This window comes from Leguminivora glycinivorella, chromosome 3 (genome assembly GCF_023078275.1).
Source record: "Leguminivora glycinivorella isolate SPB_JAAS2020 chromosome 3, LegGlyc_1.1, whole genome shotgun sequence".
NCBI classification, from domain to species: domain Eukaryota; kingdom Metazoa; phylum Arthropoda; class Insecta; order Lepidoptera; family Tortricidae; genus Leguminivora; species Leguminivora glycinivorella.
In genome coordinates, this window is record NC_062973.1 from 19565518 (window position 1) to 19582057 (window position 16540).

A 16540-nucleotide genomic window follows, 5' to 3' on the forward strand; every position below is an offset into this window, starting at 1 on the left:
GTTGGACTTAATAAACCCAATGGGTCATAAATTTGCGAAATGTGTGATAAAATAATACGCTTAGTTATTTTATCATTGTTTTTTGTTAAATCAAGTTTTGAATTGAAATAAAATTGATCGTAATAATTATTCCAACCTATGCCCAATGTCTTTGAATTGCAGTCTTTATCGAACGTTAGTTGACTTTGCGCGTCAGTCAACAGTGCGAAGTTAGACTCTAACGACGGATCGCTAAAGTTGAATACCCACTTCCGTAACGGAAAACAACCTAATTGCAATGTGCGCGCGGTTTCATTGCATAGTCGTAACAATTCAAGTTTATCCTGTGACCCAGTTATCATATCGTCTACATAAAAATCATCGTTAATTATTCTTTTAACGGCGGGATCTGTGCATTCAGTGGCTAGCTGTTTTAAACAACGGACACTTAGAAAAACCGCCGACGCCGTACCGTAAGTGACGCGATTTAAACGATAAATTTGAATCGGCTGATCGGGGCTATCGCGCCAAAGTATTAATTGAAGGTCGCGTTGATCTTCTGCCACGAGTACCTGGCGATACATTTTAGCGACGTCTGCGCATGCTACGTAACGATGTTGCCTAAAGCGGAGAAGAATTGACAGAAGGTCACCTTGGATCGCGGGACCAACCATTAGTAGGTCGTTCAAAGATGTACCACTACTAGACGCTGCACTAGCGTCAAAAACAGCTCGCAATCGCGTAGTGGTACTTTCACGAAATACTGAATGGTGGGGCAAGAAGAAATGCGGTGAGTTATACGACGAAACTTTACTCATGTGCCCTAAATCGAGGTATTCATGCATAAAGTCCGTGTACAATTTTTTGTGCGTATCTGAACGTTGTAATCGTTTTTCTAGCGCGAGCAAACGACGTTCAGCTTGAGGATACGATTCTCCTAGCACTTCGGGTGGCTGCTTGAGTGGCATGCTGACGCAGAACCTTCCTTCGCCGTCGCGCGTAGTGGTGCGAACGAAGTGCTCCTCGCATGCCTTCTCCTCGTCAGACAATGCGTCCCGAGTGGTAGGTACCTCCTCAATCTCCCAGAATCGCCGTAATAACGAATCTGATACTTGCGTAAAGTTACATTGGATACGGTTGCGGCCTTCAATGCGTGCGTTTAAATTGATAGGACCTGCTACTACCCATCCAAATTCAGTGTTTAATAAGTAAGGGCCGTTACGTAATTTAATTTTCTCCATAGTAAACAAATCCCAAAACTTATCACCACCTATTAAGATATCGAAATCTTTGTAATCTAGAAATTGCGGATCTGCTAGTTGTATGTTATCTGGAATATCAAACTTTTCGCAATGTTCATATACAACTGGCATTGATGTGTTTTGTTTCCGATAAAACAAAACAATGTAAGTTTGTTGTGTAGGTATTTATGCGCGATTTTACTTGTACATTGCAGGTTTGCGTGCACTGCGTTATAGTACGACCTACACCGCTAATTTCGTGAGTGGACTGTAAAAATGGTATATCTAATAAGTTGCGTAACGATTCTTTAATGAAACATCGTTGCGCGCCATCGTCAAGGAGCGCAACGATAGTATGCGGTTTATTATATTTATCAATCACGTCGATAACCGCAGTTGACAACAAGACCGGCATGAGAGTCGGGCGCTGAGAAGGAATGCGCTGACAGTGCGCATTGACCGACACAGCTGCGGCCGAAGAGGAGGCGGCCGCGGGGGCCGTGAGGTCAGCGGGAGCGGGGACGCGGGCGCACTCATCACTGGGAGGATGGATAATCGAATTATGTTTATTATTGCACTTGCGACACGGGCCGAATACGCATGACTCCACGGCATGACCTGCGCGTAGGCAATTAGTGCATAACTTGTTGTCAGTTACGAATTTGAGTTTAGTTTGATAGTTACTATCTAGAAATTTGACACAGGAATAAAGTGGATGATTCATTTGACACATAGGACATGCGAATTTAGATTTGTGTTGTGATACTTGTGATTTTTGCGGTTTGCTGTTGGTAGAAACATTACAGTGCACTTTGTTGTTATTATAATTGTGAGTGGAGTTCGGAGTGACATGTTTTTTGTTCACTTCCGGCTTATCGCGTGTGCTCGTACTTTGTGAATGTGATGCCTGCAATGTTTCTAGCATATCTGCACGATTACGTAAAAATTGCAATAAATCATCCAGTTTAATCTTCATCTGAGTGTCGCTGCTCGTGAGGCTACTTTTATGTTGTTCCCACTCGCGTTCTGTGGTTTTATCGAGCTTCGACACTAAGATATAGATAATTAAGGTATCCCAGGACGAGATAGGCTCACCTAGGACTTTTAAAGCGCGTAAATTTTTTAATGTTGTGTCAACTAACTTTCTGATAAGAATGTGCGATTCTTTAGGTACTGACTGAAGCGAAAATAGTGCTTTGACGTGATTGTGGATTAATAACCTATTGTTATTGTAGCGATTAAGAAGGAGCTCCCATGCCACCGCGTAGTTACTAGCCGTTAGTTCTAGTGCTTCTATAACTAACAGAGCACTACCTGTTAGCGAAGATTTTAGGTAGTGGAACCTTTGGATGTCACAGAGATCCTTAGAATTGTGAACTAGTGATAGGTAAATATCCCTAAAAGCGAGCCAGTTTTCATACGTGCCGTCAAATGAAGGAAGTGATAAAACGGGCAATTTAATTGCTTTCATTGTTGAAGCTTGCGGTACAGCGAGACTTTTATTATCGGTAGTATTAAATTGACTGAGTATAGACTCGGCGAGCGCCTGTGCAGTGAAATAACTATCCTCAAACTGTTCTCGTTGCGTTAACTGCTCATCAAGGTTCGATTCGAACACACTTGCTTCGATTTCAGTCTGAAGAATATTAAATTCGGTGTACAGGCTCTCTGCTCCTTGCATGCGTAACTTTAAATTTATTCTACAAGGCTCAGTTAACGAGTTTAAATCATCGCTACAGCTTTGAATGTGGGTTGCGAACTTTGTGAGTCTAGCCTTAATGATGCCACGTTTTTTCACTAAATCGCGAACATGGGGTTCAATCGCGACGTCACAGATCGCCCTAGCTGGCGATTTATCGCGTGATTTGCTTGGCCCTACATCATCAAGTGCCATTTTGGTTAAATTTAGTATGGAAAGCTGGAGTACTCACGATTGAACTTTGGACTCCGATGCAATTTCGCTCTGCGTGGTGGCGAAAACGGGTCCTTGTTACGGGTCGCGGAAAGAATACTCGTCACAGGTTCACTGAAATTGATTAAGCACGGTATTTAGCAACTGAAGACAAAGGGAGTAGGTATAGGGTGGCTGGATGTCCGTACCGAAATATGCGCGTTTAAAAATCGTCGGATGTCCAGTTCTCGTCCTATAGGTCTCCGCAGTTTCCCAAATTGTGTGTCCTTGGGGGTCTTCCTGCTGCATACGCGCCTTCCGTCCAAGAAGAAAGTTGATGTGCGCTTTCTCTTCCAAGGGTGCTGGTTCTCAACGACCTCTCATCTCGTACTCGACGATTGGCGAAGAAATCGTTGATATATTTGGCGAAGAAGGACCAAATGTTCTTGATTAGGCGTTGCGTATAGGTGAGAAGGTCAACTTTCTTGGATGGTGAAATAAAATTCCGAAATTACGTGCTTTTTCTTATAATGTTGAATGCTTATCTTAATCTACGTGTACATATATCGAGGATAGATGGGTAGCAGGGGACAATATGTCGTGACGTAGGATGACGTCGGCGCATATCGCGCTCCGTATTGGCTGCGATAGGTATCACGCGACATGTGTGGTTACATCGCTTGGACAAGAGATGGCGTTATGAGTCTCGTACGGAACAATAAGTAACGTCGCTTAGCCTGGACTGCATTGTTTTCTTTTTATGGTATAGCTAGAAAATTCTGGACTAGCACAAAATATAGTTGTCGGTATTTAAGTGCATAACTGTAACCTAACCTGTCGATGTAGGGAACAAATCAAATTATTTTATTAAATATTTTTTGATTTGTGTTTTTTAAGTAACACTACTATATACATAAATTATAAACTGAATAGATACCATACACTAAAGGAAAAGCGATCAAGCCCACTGGCGGCGAAGCTGAGAATCGAACCCGGGTCTCCAGCTATCTCAGCTGACGTGCTAAACCGCTACACCACCCCGACCGCCGAGGTATATATCCGTCGAAATCTCTCTAGTGTATGTTATCTCTGTAGGCTAGGCGCCTTTGTCCAACTCTAAGGGCGAGCAATTTATGCTTGCACTCTTTAGTGTATGGTATTTATTTCAGTTTGTACCTAACCTGCTTAAATAAGGATAGCGAGGAATAATAATTATTTTCGTGTATGTTAATTGATAAGACGTTACGCTTCCCTTCAAGTTCACAAAAGTAATATCTTCCTTTTTTTAACCCCCGACGCAAAAACGACGAGGTGTTATAAGTTTGACGTGTCTGTCTGTGTGTGTGTGTCTGTCTGTAGCATCGTAGCTCCCGAACGGATGAACCGATTTAGATTTATTTTTTTTTGTTTGAAAGGTGAATTAGTCGAGAGTGTTCTGCCATGTTTCATGAAAATCGGTCCACTATGTCGGGAAAATTCCAAAATTTTAATTTTGTATAGTGGTTATTAAGTCTTTACTAATAACAGATTATTAAGAATGAGAATTGAATTGCTAAGCCAATAATAAGCTTGCGGTGTTGCGGACGCAATAAAACAATCGAATGCCGCTAAACTAGTTATCGAGATAGACGTCGAACAAATCGACATTTGTCGGTAATTGGAGCACAATCGCCTGTAGAACACCGGTAGCCACAGGTAAAGGTCCGTCCAGACTTAGAGAATTAAATATGTTTCTCGTGCAAATCGAATCTGGACTAGGGGAAATATATCGGGAGAGCACTGGCGTTGGGTGCCAATTTATAGATTTAGAAGTTTATTGGACATTTAAAAAATCAACTTCACTGAGAGAAATTTGCATTGTGAATTTAACAAGTTCGACTTGTTGCGGTTTATCCGTTTGAATCAGCCAAACGTATGTTTAAAACAATATGTGTCTGGTTGTTTTTATAAAATCGACTTGTTGATTCAAATATATTGCCGATTCAAATGACAAGTAGCTTGTTGTTTGAACCAAAAAGCACGTAGGCGCTATTTTAACCAAAAAACTAACAAGTTCAACAGAACGAACATGAAAACTGGTTGTATTTTCTCTCAGTGTTGGTTCAGGCGGACTCAGTGTGTCTAGACTTCTACTCGGCAATCATGAGACAAACGATAAATGAATCATGGTGGATGCAGTGAAAAAATACGGAAAAATACGTACAATGAGTACCTAGGTCATCGGTTCTGACCAGTATGCGTAGCCGAATGCACAAACGCTCACGAAACGCTCACGATAATATCTCTTTCGTAGCTATCTATCACTATCGCTCTTGCGTATTGGCGCGACAGAGCCAGACTACATTTCTGCGGCGTTTCGGTGGCGTTTCGCGTCGCAGAAATGCCATTCGGCTACGCCCCTGACCAGAAGTCAAATTAACAAAAATCACAGCACGAGATTTATCCTAAAAAGGCTTAAACATTTTACTTACGTTGTGCTTTTATAAATACTAGTATGAAACTTGTTTGCACGTATTTCAGTAATCAAACTCAGCCATTTGCTGCTAACAACATCCCTTTACACAAAAGTAGGCGTAGCTACAGTTCCAGCCAACACCTGCTGTCAATAAAACAAATGGAATTTGCTGGCCGATTACAGAAGCGGCCCACCAATACGTTGACAGTCGGTTGAAAATTGAACGGTAGCAATTAGTCGAGGAGCGGTTAATATCCGGGGTCTTGTTGCTATCGCTTAAAGAGCCGTGGGTACGTAGCCGAATGGCACAAACGCTACGGCGCGACAGAGCCAGACTAATACCTTTCGCGGCGTTTCGTTTTCGTTTCGCATCGCGGAAATTCCATTAGGGTACGGCGTACGGCACCTGATTCGTCAAAAACTAGCGCAAACCAGGCAGTACAACTTGTGCTTGAGCGCGAGTCCTTCGCGCTAGTAACATGATCGCGAGTATGCAAGTTGTGCTAGATCGCTAGCATAAGCTTGCTGCGCGATTATGCATAGTATTTGTCAAAGGCCATGTAAGTCATGTTGCATTGCGTCAAAGGATAACCTGATGTATGTTTATTTAGCCTTTTTGGAGTAGGAATGCAGTTACGCACGATGTGTGGTACTCGCCTTTACTTACCCCTCTCTAGCAAGAGGGAAACTCCACGAAACTCCACGAAGAGGGAAATCCACGTTTAAACTTCTTTGCCGTTCGTGAAGCGTGTTGGGATCGATGTTGTCATGTAGTGGATGTTTATGCTTGCAATATTAAGAAAACTTTACTATGGGTCGTCCCACCACGATTCGCAAAAAAAATAATACAGAAATTTATCTCGCGTGACTAAATGTCGCGATTTAGTCGCGAAGCGATGAGAATGCGTGGCCTCAGCGGCATTCACCTATAGCAAAACAGATCTTGTTTCTCAGTAAATAGATAACATACTAAAATAGCAGACGTTTGGCATTTATGCATGATACGATTTGTCGCGGATGCTCAGACCTTCGTCGCGGATGTGTGATAGCAAAAGCATGGTAATCGCGTAGCAATTTCAACAGACATCGTCGTACCGGTTCTTGGGTGTTGTTAGTACTGCCTAATTTGTGATAGTTGATGAAAATATATTTCAAAATTTAGACACTATCATATTATGTCGATGTAGGGAAGAAATCAAATTACTTTATAAAATATTTTTTGTTTTGTTTTTTTTTTAAGTACTTAGTAACACTACTAGGTATACAACATAAATTATAAACTGAAATAGACACCATACACTAAAGAAAAAGCGATCAAGCCCACTGGTGGCGAAGCCGGGAATCGAACCTGGTTCTCCAGCTATCGCTGCTGACGTGATAAACCGCTACACCACCCCGGCCTTTTCTTTAGTGTATGGTATATATTTCAGTTTACTATCATATGTGTAAAATATCTTCTTCATTACTTTACCAGGCCATAGTGTCTCTGTTGGTACCGCATCTATAGTCCACAAGTTAGTCAGTAGGTTCTTTCTTGAAAATAGAACTGGAATAACTATTAATTTTAAATAATGGTCACACTATAACAAAAATATTGGAAGTCATTTATAACTACTAGTATTTTGCTAAGACTATATTTGACTGGTATTGACTGGTATTACAATAGACTATCAATTTACTCATTGCGTTGACTTTTTTAAATTATAAACTGGCCAGTGATTGACCTTAGTCGCTTCTGATGGAAAGTGACCGAAGTTTTAGCTCACTGGTTCAGTAATAAATAGCCTAATCACTCTTGACTTGAATACGTCCAGATTGTATTCGGCCGGGAGGGGAGCATGTTCCATTCCTTAGCAGTTCGCATTAGGAAAGAAGAGGCAAACCTCTTCGTGCGAATGAAAGGTAGGTCGACGACGTAAGGGTTAAACCGCTCCCCGCGCCTGGTTGTCCGGTGATTGAAAGGGGAAGGAGGAACCAGGTCATACAGTTCCTGTGCACACTCTCCAGAATGTATCCGGAAGAAGACGGACAAGGACGCAAGAGACTCAACAAATCTTTGACCTTCCACGATTCTTTCTCCTTACCACAAGTCCTAGATACTCTATCAGAAATCTACACAAGTCCGCATTTTTGCCTTTAAATTAATAAATATATCTTCTTACTCAGTAAGTAATTTTTTTTTGTTGAACAATCCACACGTCCTCTTAGCTTACGCCTACAAAATCATACAATCAACCTACATACCTATATCTTCGAACAAGCAACAGCCGCGTAAACGCAACGTTTGACAGGGACGGGAACGTTGTCAGTCGATAATTGAGCGGGAACAATTAGCCCTGGAGTGGTTAATATCCGCCTCAGGGCTGCGACTATTGCACTGAGTGCATGAATAGTACATGCACAGAATAGGCATTGTAGTGAGGTCACAGTCATAGCAGCGTCATACACCCACACATATATAGAGACCGACCTTTTACAGATCATTAAATTATGCTATTAAGTACAGCGATAACCTTTGAAATATGAGAACACATTACCTTGAAATAGATGGCATGATAACTCTCCATTAGTGGATAATTTTAGACTAAACCCTAGTATATAAACCCGATGTATTTTCAAATAAACAGACAGTTATTCCCTGAGTCTTGACTTGTCATTACCTCAATAACACTCCTATATTTCATGGCGATCCTGCCAGGATGGGCTGCTCGAGCACTAGCCACTTGCTCGAGGCAGCCCACCCCGCCCACACACCCCGGACTACAACCGCGCCAGCTCAGCCTCACTACAGCATGATATTGGGGAACTATACTTATATGTGAATAATCCAAGCGTAAAAACTGTAGTACGAGTCCTGCCTACATTCCTTTAACATTAAAGCCTGGTGCGTATAAACCTCAAACTAAAAAAAGTCATGTTGCTGATTACGAACGCTGAAACCTCTGTCTTCCGGCCTCATGCTGTAAAGCATTCTAAGTAATTCGACTTAGGTATTCAAGTTTTGCTTGACAACCATTAAAGTACGCTATAGTGCTCAGTTCAGCGTGCGTAGCCGAATGTACAAACGCTCACGAAACGCCCACGAAACGAAACGCTCGTAGATATATCTCTGTCGCTCTTGCATATTGGAGCGACAGAGCATGACTACCTTTCGCGACGTTTCGATTTTGTTTCGCGTAGTAAAAATGACATTCGGCTACGGGGTCAGGCTTGAAAAACTTCTTGTAGGAGAATCTTGCATAGGAGTTCCCTTGAGACATTCCTGTAAGTGCCTAGGTGTAAGTAAGTAAAAGCAACGACCACTAAAAATATTAGGTATACTTTTTACCCTGTTTACGCTACTTAGGATACCTTTTGCGAATAGCAAAGCAGACTACATTCAACAGGTTCTGACAAGGGTTGTCGTGTTCAGGCTGTCAACAAGGACCCACTTCTACGAATTCAATGCCTGTAGTTGAAGTTTAGTATTGGCATTTATTGATATTGGCTGAACTGACCTCACTTGAGATGGAATAAATAGGGTTCAAAACGAAATAAATAGGATTAAACTTCTAAGTGGGACTAGAATTTTCTCTGAAATAAAAACTTTAAAAAATACATCGTTGTATCAAATAAATCTACTTATAATATGGGATATAAATCTTCGAGTCTCGTCTTGTAACTAACTTCCAATGAGTTTTAGTTTTCATTCTATATTGAAAATAATGTTTCGTTTGACGTGACAAGGTTAATACTTTTCCTGATTTGATGAAAATAATATGTACAGTCGGCCAAGAAAGTGGTCTACCAGTTTTTACAAAAGTTTCTGTGAGCTCTAACGATCGCTAAGGTTGACTTGACACACGGCATGACGTTAACATCATATTGGCTTCGTGCGAAGTGCATGGAGGGGGTAAGCAAAGCGATCGCAGTGCTTGCGGTGGTCAAAATCGACACTGATTGTGGTTGTCATCTATCAAAACTCATAAAATATAATACAATGTGTAATGAATGTTTGATATGGGGCATCAATGTTGTTTCGTTGTTAATTGTAAAAATAATGGCATAAAATTTATGCATGCATGCAAAGACTATTTAATAGTCTTTGCACGTTCTATGCGTTTCTTAGAGCACACTGGAAATTGTATCAAAGAACTAAATGGATAGCTACGGTTAAAAGAAAACGTAAGTGACATGTCAAAACAAACCATTATAATAAATTATATTTAAGCTTTGTTTACCTTATATTGTTCAATACGCTTTTAGTATTTTTCCTACCGTAAAAGATTATGCTTAAAGATTCAGGCCTAGCCTGGGAATAGGCCCGTGTCGGATATTTCTGCGGCCGCGGACATGACTTGGTACTTAGATTTGTTTTAATACCCTCCGACCCGTTAATGTTATATGGCATTAACGGGTCGGAGGTTTAGCGAATACCATATCACTAGCTGGAAGAACTTGTACCATTACTCCTATGTTCTTCAAGATTCTTTATATGCCCTGCCAGCACCAATTTATTGACTCTTTCTGTAGTCTGGGGTTGGAAGTTTATACCGTGAGTAATGCTTTGGAAACTGATTTTTGGTATTATATCCATGTCTTTATAATCTATCTACCTAAATTACACTTGAAATAGTAGCTCTTGTTATTCGATTTATTTAGAATTAACGAAAAATCGTTAAAATATAATGTTTGTTTACATGTAATTTTTTGTCATTTTCCACTTCAAGTTCACATGGTAGTGGGCGTAATTGTCGTGCACGTAGCCAATATAGACAGAGCGATTGTCACTGACATAATATTATTGCAAGCGGAAATCGACCTTGTTGTCTCATGACGTTTAAACGAACCTCACCCGTAGGGTGGTAAACCACATTTTTGGTCCACTGTACATACCTACATGAAAATGAATTATGACAGAACCTTGAGAATAACATTAAGGTACAGCGGGACAAATCTCAACTAGGGGGCAAATGTAACTGGTTAATTTTTTCCATGTTTTACAATGTTTGCATTCCACCGGTTATATGTGGTAGGCGTGTTCAGTGGATACATGTAGAACTCAACATCACAGTGTAATAATGGAAAAAATGGATCAGTTACAATTGCCCCCCAGTCGAGATTTGTCCCGCTGTACCTTAAAGTTAATGTCAAGTAGGAGGACGATACAATTTCAAAATAAATAACATTAGGATAGGAAGTAATAAAGTCTGTCATACACTTACTTATATTTTATAAATAAGTCAGGAACAGTAAGAAACTATTTTCTTAGAGAAATTAATTATACATAATATAATCTAAAGAACCTTCCCCTAACGAACGGAAATCAATAAAAACAGGTTGTATAATAACCAGAGAGAAACTTGTGTTAGTCGTAGTTGGCAACCCTACATGGCACGGTTGAGTCCCTCAGCAATCGGGTCTGTGCATTATTGAGTGTAAATCGATTTGCAGATGTAAACCCTGATGAGATGCCTCGACCTGTCATCGAATAGTGCATGCTATGTAACCACACAAGGGTGTAAATTCAGGTTTTAGAACTGGACTAACGAAATAATGTAAGATTATTACGTGAGGGAAAAATAAATTTTCACACCACAATTTCGGAAAAGGGTCTTTTCCTCCCTGCTATGAGCGAGCAAAGTGATACTTTTTTGTTCATGGAAACATGTTTTTTTAATTTTAATACAATTTAAATTTTTATTTATGATAGTATCTATAAATGTTCTCATATGACGTGAAAAATAGTATGTCACATTGTAGCGAAATTATTTCCACCTTGGTCGTTAATACTCGATACCCTCACTACACTCAGGATTATATTTTTGAATCATAGAGTCCTCTGCTTCGTTCAGGATACAATCTACGCCCTCGCCTCGCTACGTTGAGATTATACGAGATATTTAATCTCATTTTGCGCTTTTGTTACACAATCTATTATTTATCACTACACATAGCTAGTTGAATTTTTCATCCCCAAAAACCCCAATTATGGTGTAAATTTTCACATCATCTCATCACAGTTTAATTGAGATTACAACTGTAAAATTTAAAGTATTTATATTCAGAATAAAAACTTCATTTCCTTGCACATTCCTTAACCGAGTACTCGAAAGTTCATTTAACATTGTAACTCCGACTAACTATTCCAGTACAACTTAAGATCTTAAAACATTAATTTCAACTGAACAAAAACTCTTGGCGGGGCACGTAACGTCACAAAAAAGCAATAACCCAGGGTTATCTCGAGTGGAGGTTTAACTTATGCGATTTTTCATAACTTTAAGCGAACAGATCTGAACCTCTACCATGAGTTTTTTTTTCAGTACCTACAGATGTCGTTTTTTTACGCACTAGTGCGAGAAGTGTTTCATTATAATATGTTAGGTCGAAACTTCGGAGGGCCATCTGTATTGAAAAAACGTCGAACGATACACGTGCGAAAAGGAAATTCGTAACTACTTAACTTCCTTTTTTTCGCACTTACATCGTAAAGTACTATTTTTTTACGTTACTCAATAGCGTAAAAATAAAGAAAAAAATTTAGTTTTGATTCTATTAAGTAGGTTTAAACCGATTTCCGACACTGTTCACTTTCTCCATGCTAATGACATAATGTCATTTTCCGTGACAATTTACGCTATTGGCCGTATTTTAAATCATCAAAAATTCGTGGTAGCGGCTTTGTAGTGACCCGCTCGAAAGTTGCACGTAGCAAGCGTTTGTAAAAAGCCCTTTTTCCCATTTAATTTTATGGCGGGGGCGAAGCGCTTCGCGCATCCTCTGTCCGTCTTTTATTGTTTGTATTTTTTCACAACTCGACAGGGATGGAGTGAAAAAGGAATGTCCGTTGTTAACGTTTGGTGCAAGTTTGGTAAAACTAGTTCGTGGATTACGCCTTTGCTTTTAAATTGCGAACAATTAAAAGGATCTGAAATAGTAATATTGTTTAGAATGATGAATGCATAAGCAAGAACGTATGATTTGTTTTCTTTATATGGAGTTTACTGGACCAAGCCTGTTTATTATTTAAATTTTGTATTGTCTTGTCCATTACTGTTTTTTGCAGCAATGAAAATTTTGTAAAAATAGTTTTTCCAGCTTGTTAGTTTTCTTTTCACGGCTGATATAATTCGAACTTAGTTTTGTTTACAGTGAGAAACATTTAACAATAACTGCATTTCTAGTTTACCTTCTCGGTCATCTGTTTTCATTTAGTTGTAGACACACTTAAGGTTGTGTATAAGTAAAGTAGGCACATCAATTTAATTTCGCAACAAAAATGATCAAACAATAATGTAATCTAAAAAACTACAGATGGCTAAGAAACAAGCGAATTGAAGATAAAACCACAAAAGTACGTTAAATCAAACAGAACAAAGGACAATGTAGATACAAGCATACGTTTTTTAAACAGCCAAATGCCCACTCGGGGATCACATTTTGGAAAAATGGTTCCAGGAAGGCTTTCATTTTTAAACCAATGAATTTATGATACAGTTCCGTTCGGCATACGTGCCGCACAAATCTAAAAAAAGAGAAAATACACGTTTACCGTTGAGAAATCTGATGAGGGATTTTGGCTACTAAACTCACCGTGAATTTTGGTGTGTTTTTATTGAAAATTTAAGCTGGGAGTCCCGTCAACACGATAGATTAATTATATTTGCTATAAGAGTATAAATAAGCGTTGTACGATACCTATAAATAATAATAATTATTAAGTTAGGAAAAGCAAATGTTTTACTAAAGTAAAATCAATCTTAAATGTTTTTTTTTCTTATGTTGAACTATTTCAAATTTTTTTTTCGCATTGTGGTTGCAAAAATCCAAGAAAATTAAGTGCAACCAAAATGCAAAAAATAAAATTTTTAAATAGAATTTTTTTTCTGAACTAAAATAAACATCGTGTGTCGCCAAAACCCCAAAATTGACAATCAAGTAAAACTTGTTAAGCCTGAGATCCTGTGTAGAACCGCGGAATTTTCGTGGAAATTTACCTTCGAATGGCTTTCTTGCAAATATTTGTGTCGATTGGCGGGCTAAGGAAAACACGAGGTATAAATAATACGTGGGAGTTCTTCTCACATTTAATTTCTATTTATTCTATAAATATCTATAACATTTGAGGTTATTCCAACGTGGAATTAATTCCAACAGTTTCTGACATTTTGCACATGTCTTTACCGGGATTCGAATCCAGAACCATTGGCTTAGTAGGCAGAGTCACTATCCGCTAGGCCAGACCAGTCGTCCAATTTTAATGTGCATTAATGTGCGACATTCCTTACGCTTACGCATATTTGTGTCAATTAGCGCCATTTTGCACATTGCCAAAAAAACTATATCGTAAATCCTAGTTTCTTGTTACTAATTGGAGGAGTCTACTGGCCACAGACTGGTTACTTACACGGATTAGACTATGGGAACTGACTGGTCAAAACCTTTTAGACAAAGAAATTCTGCTCGGAAATGGCGCTGGATAGGTCATGTATTACGGAGGCCAAACAACTACCTATCCAAGCAAGGGTTGACCTGGAAAATTCCCGAAAAAAGAGGGCAAGGTCGCCCACGTATAGTATGAATTTTCTGAGATGAACTTTTCGCTTTTGCCCTAATCTGTTAAACAAAGGCCTTTGTTTCTATTGTTTACGGCGGCTAGCTCCTGTTTAAACGGCACGTGCTATAGTCTCAGTGTGGTTAAAAAGCAACTATCATGATAGTAATAAGGTTCAAATCCATAAAAAGCCCTTTCGGAGATAACACGTTTTGTCATCTTCAAAAAAAGTTACCTGCATACTGCAAACTGTTTAATAAATTTGAACCTTATTGCTATCATGATAGTTGCTTTTTAACTACACTGAGACTTTAGCACGTGCTGTGGAAACGGGAGCTAACCGCCGCGAATAATAGAAACAAAGGCCTTTGTTTAACAGATTAGGGTAAAAGCGAAAAGTTCATCTCAGAAAATTCATACTATACCACCTGGAGAAGCACAGTGGGAAAAGAGGCGGCATCAGTTGGCCTCGGCTGGCGGAGCTGGAGGAGGCCGCTCTGGACCGCGAAGAATGGAAATCCCTTCTGAGAGCCCTATGTCCCTGATGAGGGATAACAGGATATCATCATCATCATCAATTCTAGATTTCAATAAGTTAATGAATGAGCCAGGAAATGCAATATTGGGATACTTCAGAACCGAAGAGATCCATATTCAGCCGATACCAGGCTTCAAATTGAACAGTTTGCTTTACTAAATGAAATGTAACCAGGCCGGCTCAAAGTGGGCTAGCCAATTATGCACCAATAACGGAAATGTAATGAACTTCGAAAATGTTCGGAAATTTGCTAGTACAAACAAAATTGTAGCAGCAATAGTGTTCTGATCAAAATTCTCTGTTAAACTAGCGTAGGTAGTACCAATAAAGGCAATGTTTTAATGGCGATGATGACACAATGGGACATAGTCTATCCTTATCTATAGATATCAAAATGTGACAAACAACACATTGTAATAACCGAACCACAAAATTTAAATTTTGAAGAACCGATTTTCACGAAACGTGGCTAAGAACACTCCCAACTAATTCAGATTTCAAACAAAAAAAACTAAATCTAAATCGGTTTATCCATTCGGGAGCTACGATGCCACAGACAGACAGACACGCCTTGTCGTTTTTGCGTCGTGCGGACATTACGAGTCAATGCGCCTTCGTGAATGAAATTGTTTATGTTTCCAAAAATATAGCCTGACCAGAAATATACGACTATTGTTAAGGAGCGCTGTTATTATAAAGTATGCAGTGACAGTTCAGTATAGTATGGAGAAAATAGTTCTAAGTACAAATTATTTTCATAGAAAATATTTTAACTTGTATTTTTAAGTAGTAACACTACTATTATGTTATAAACATTAAATAAATGTCATATACAAAAAAAAAGGCCTTGGTAACTGTTAACGCCCTGACTGGCAACACTGACAGGGCAGCCAACCTCCGGTCACCCCGCTGATCCAATGAGCAGCGGCCAGAGCCTCGATCTGCCGGACCAATAGGAATGAAGACTGAAGCGCCGCGGTTTCCCCCGTCGCGACACTATAAAAGCACGGTGCGCGGCACCAGCGACCCTTTTTTACTAATATCAAATCTCTCTCTGTCACGTGTCCGAGACAAAAACCTGTAATTAAAAATCCATTAAAAGAAATGGTAATATTTTATACTGTTTTATTTAAACAATTGAGTTCCGGCTCAAACAGTAACTTTTTCTTTGTATATGACATTTATTTAATGTGAGAAAATAGTTCTAATGAAATTCCGTAACATGGCTCATAGTCACATATTTCTAGTCAGGCTTTAAATCTTCTGTACCCTTCTGTTCTTTGTCTGTAGAGCAGCGTTAGTAAGAATGGTCTCAGTAAACATTAATTATTTTATTCCACAGTGAACCTGTGGTTTACGACCTACGTCAATTACTCGGGATTAAGCCATACCGAAGCGGGTCTACCGGAAAATAGATAAATCGTTCGGTAATCCAAACCAGAGACAATTCAACACTAAGGACTATTAAACCCCATCGAATGCCTCCTCCCACACTCAAGCGTTTTTAAGGATCTGCTATCTAACTACTAACCTCTGTGCTGCACGCCGTGCTGGCAGCCTGGCCGAAATGGATGCCGCTGACAACGCGCGTGTTTTGTTTATAAATGTATAGATTTTTTCAGTTCTGTCAAGTCAATGAGCGACAAATGTTTTATTGTGCACATGTTTTGAAAATATTATGTGTAAATAGTTTTGTTTCGTCAATATCCTGTGCATTGTTTTGTTTTTGTATAATACTTATGTGTTGGTGTATATAAGTTTTTAATTTAATGTTTTATTTACCGTTGGCGGCCCGATCATCTACAGGTAGGATATGTGTTCCCTAACTTACAATATTAAAATTGTACAGTATTTTTTAAAGAGGCAAACGAACAGACAGGTCGCCTGATGGTAACCGATC

General features: G+C 39.4%; 1 protein-coding gene across 1 annotated transcript; it reads right to left on the reverse strand.

Moving 5' to 3' along the window:
* Window positions 1-1335: 1335 nt before the first annotated feature.
* LOC125224941 lies at window positions 1336-3821 on the reverse strand. The gene is made up of 2 exons (XM_048128461.1): window positions 3321-3821; window positions 1336-3246 (listed from the first exon to the last, which is right to left on the reverse strand). The coding sequence occupies exon 2, from the start codon at window positions 3112-3114 to the stop codon at window positions 1336-1338; it is 1779 nt and encodes a 592-aa protein (XP_047984418.1). The 5' UTR covers window positions 3115-3246; window positions 3321-3821.
* Between the last annotated feature and the right edge of the window lie 12719 nt (window positions 3822-16540).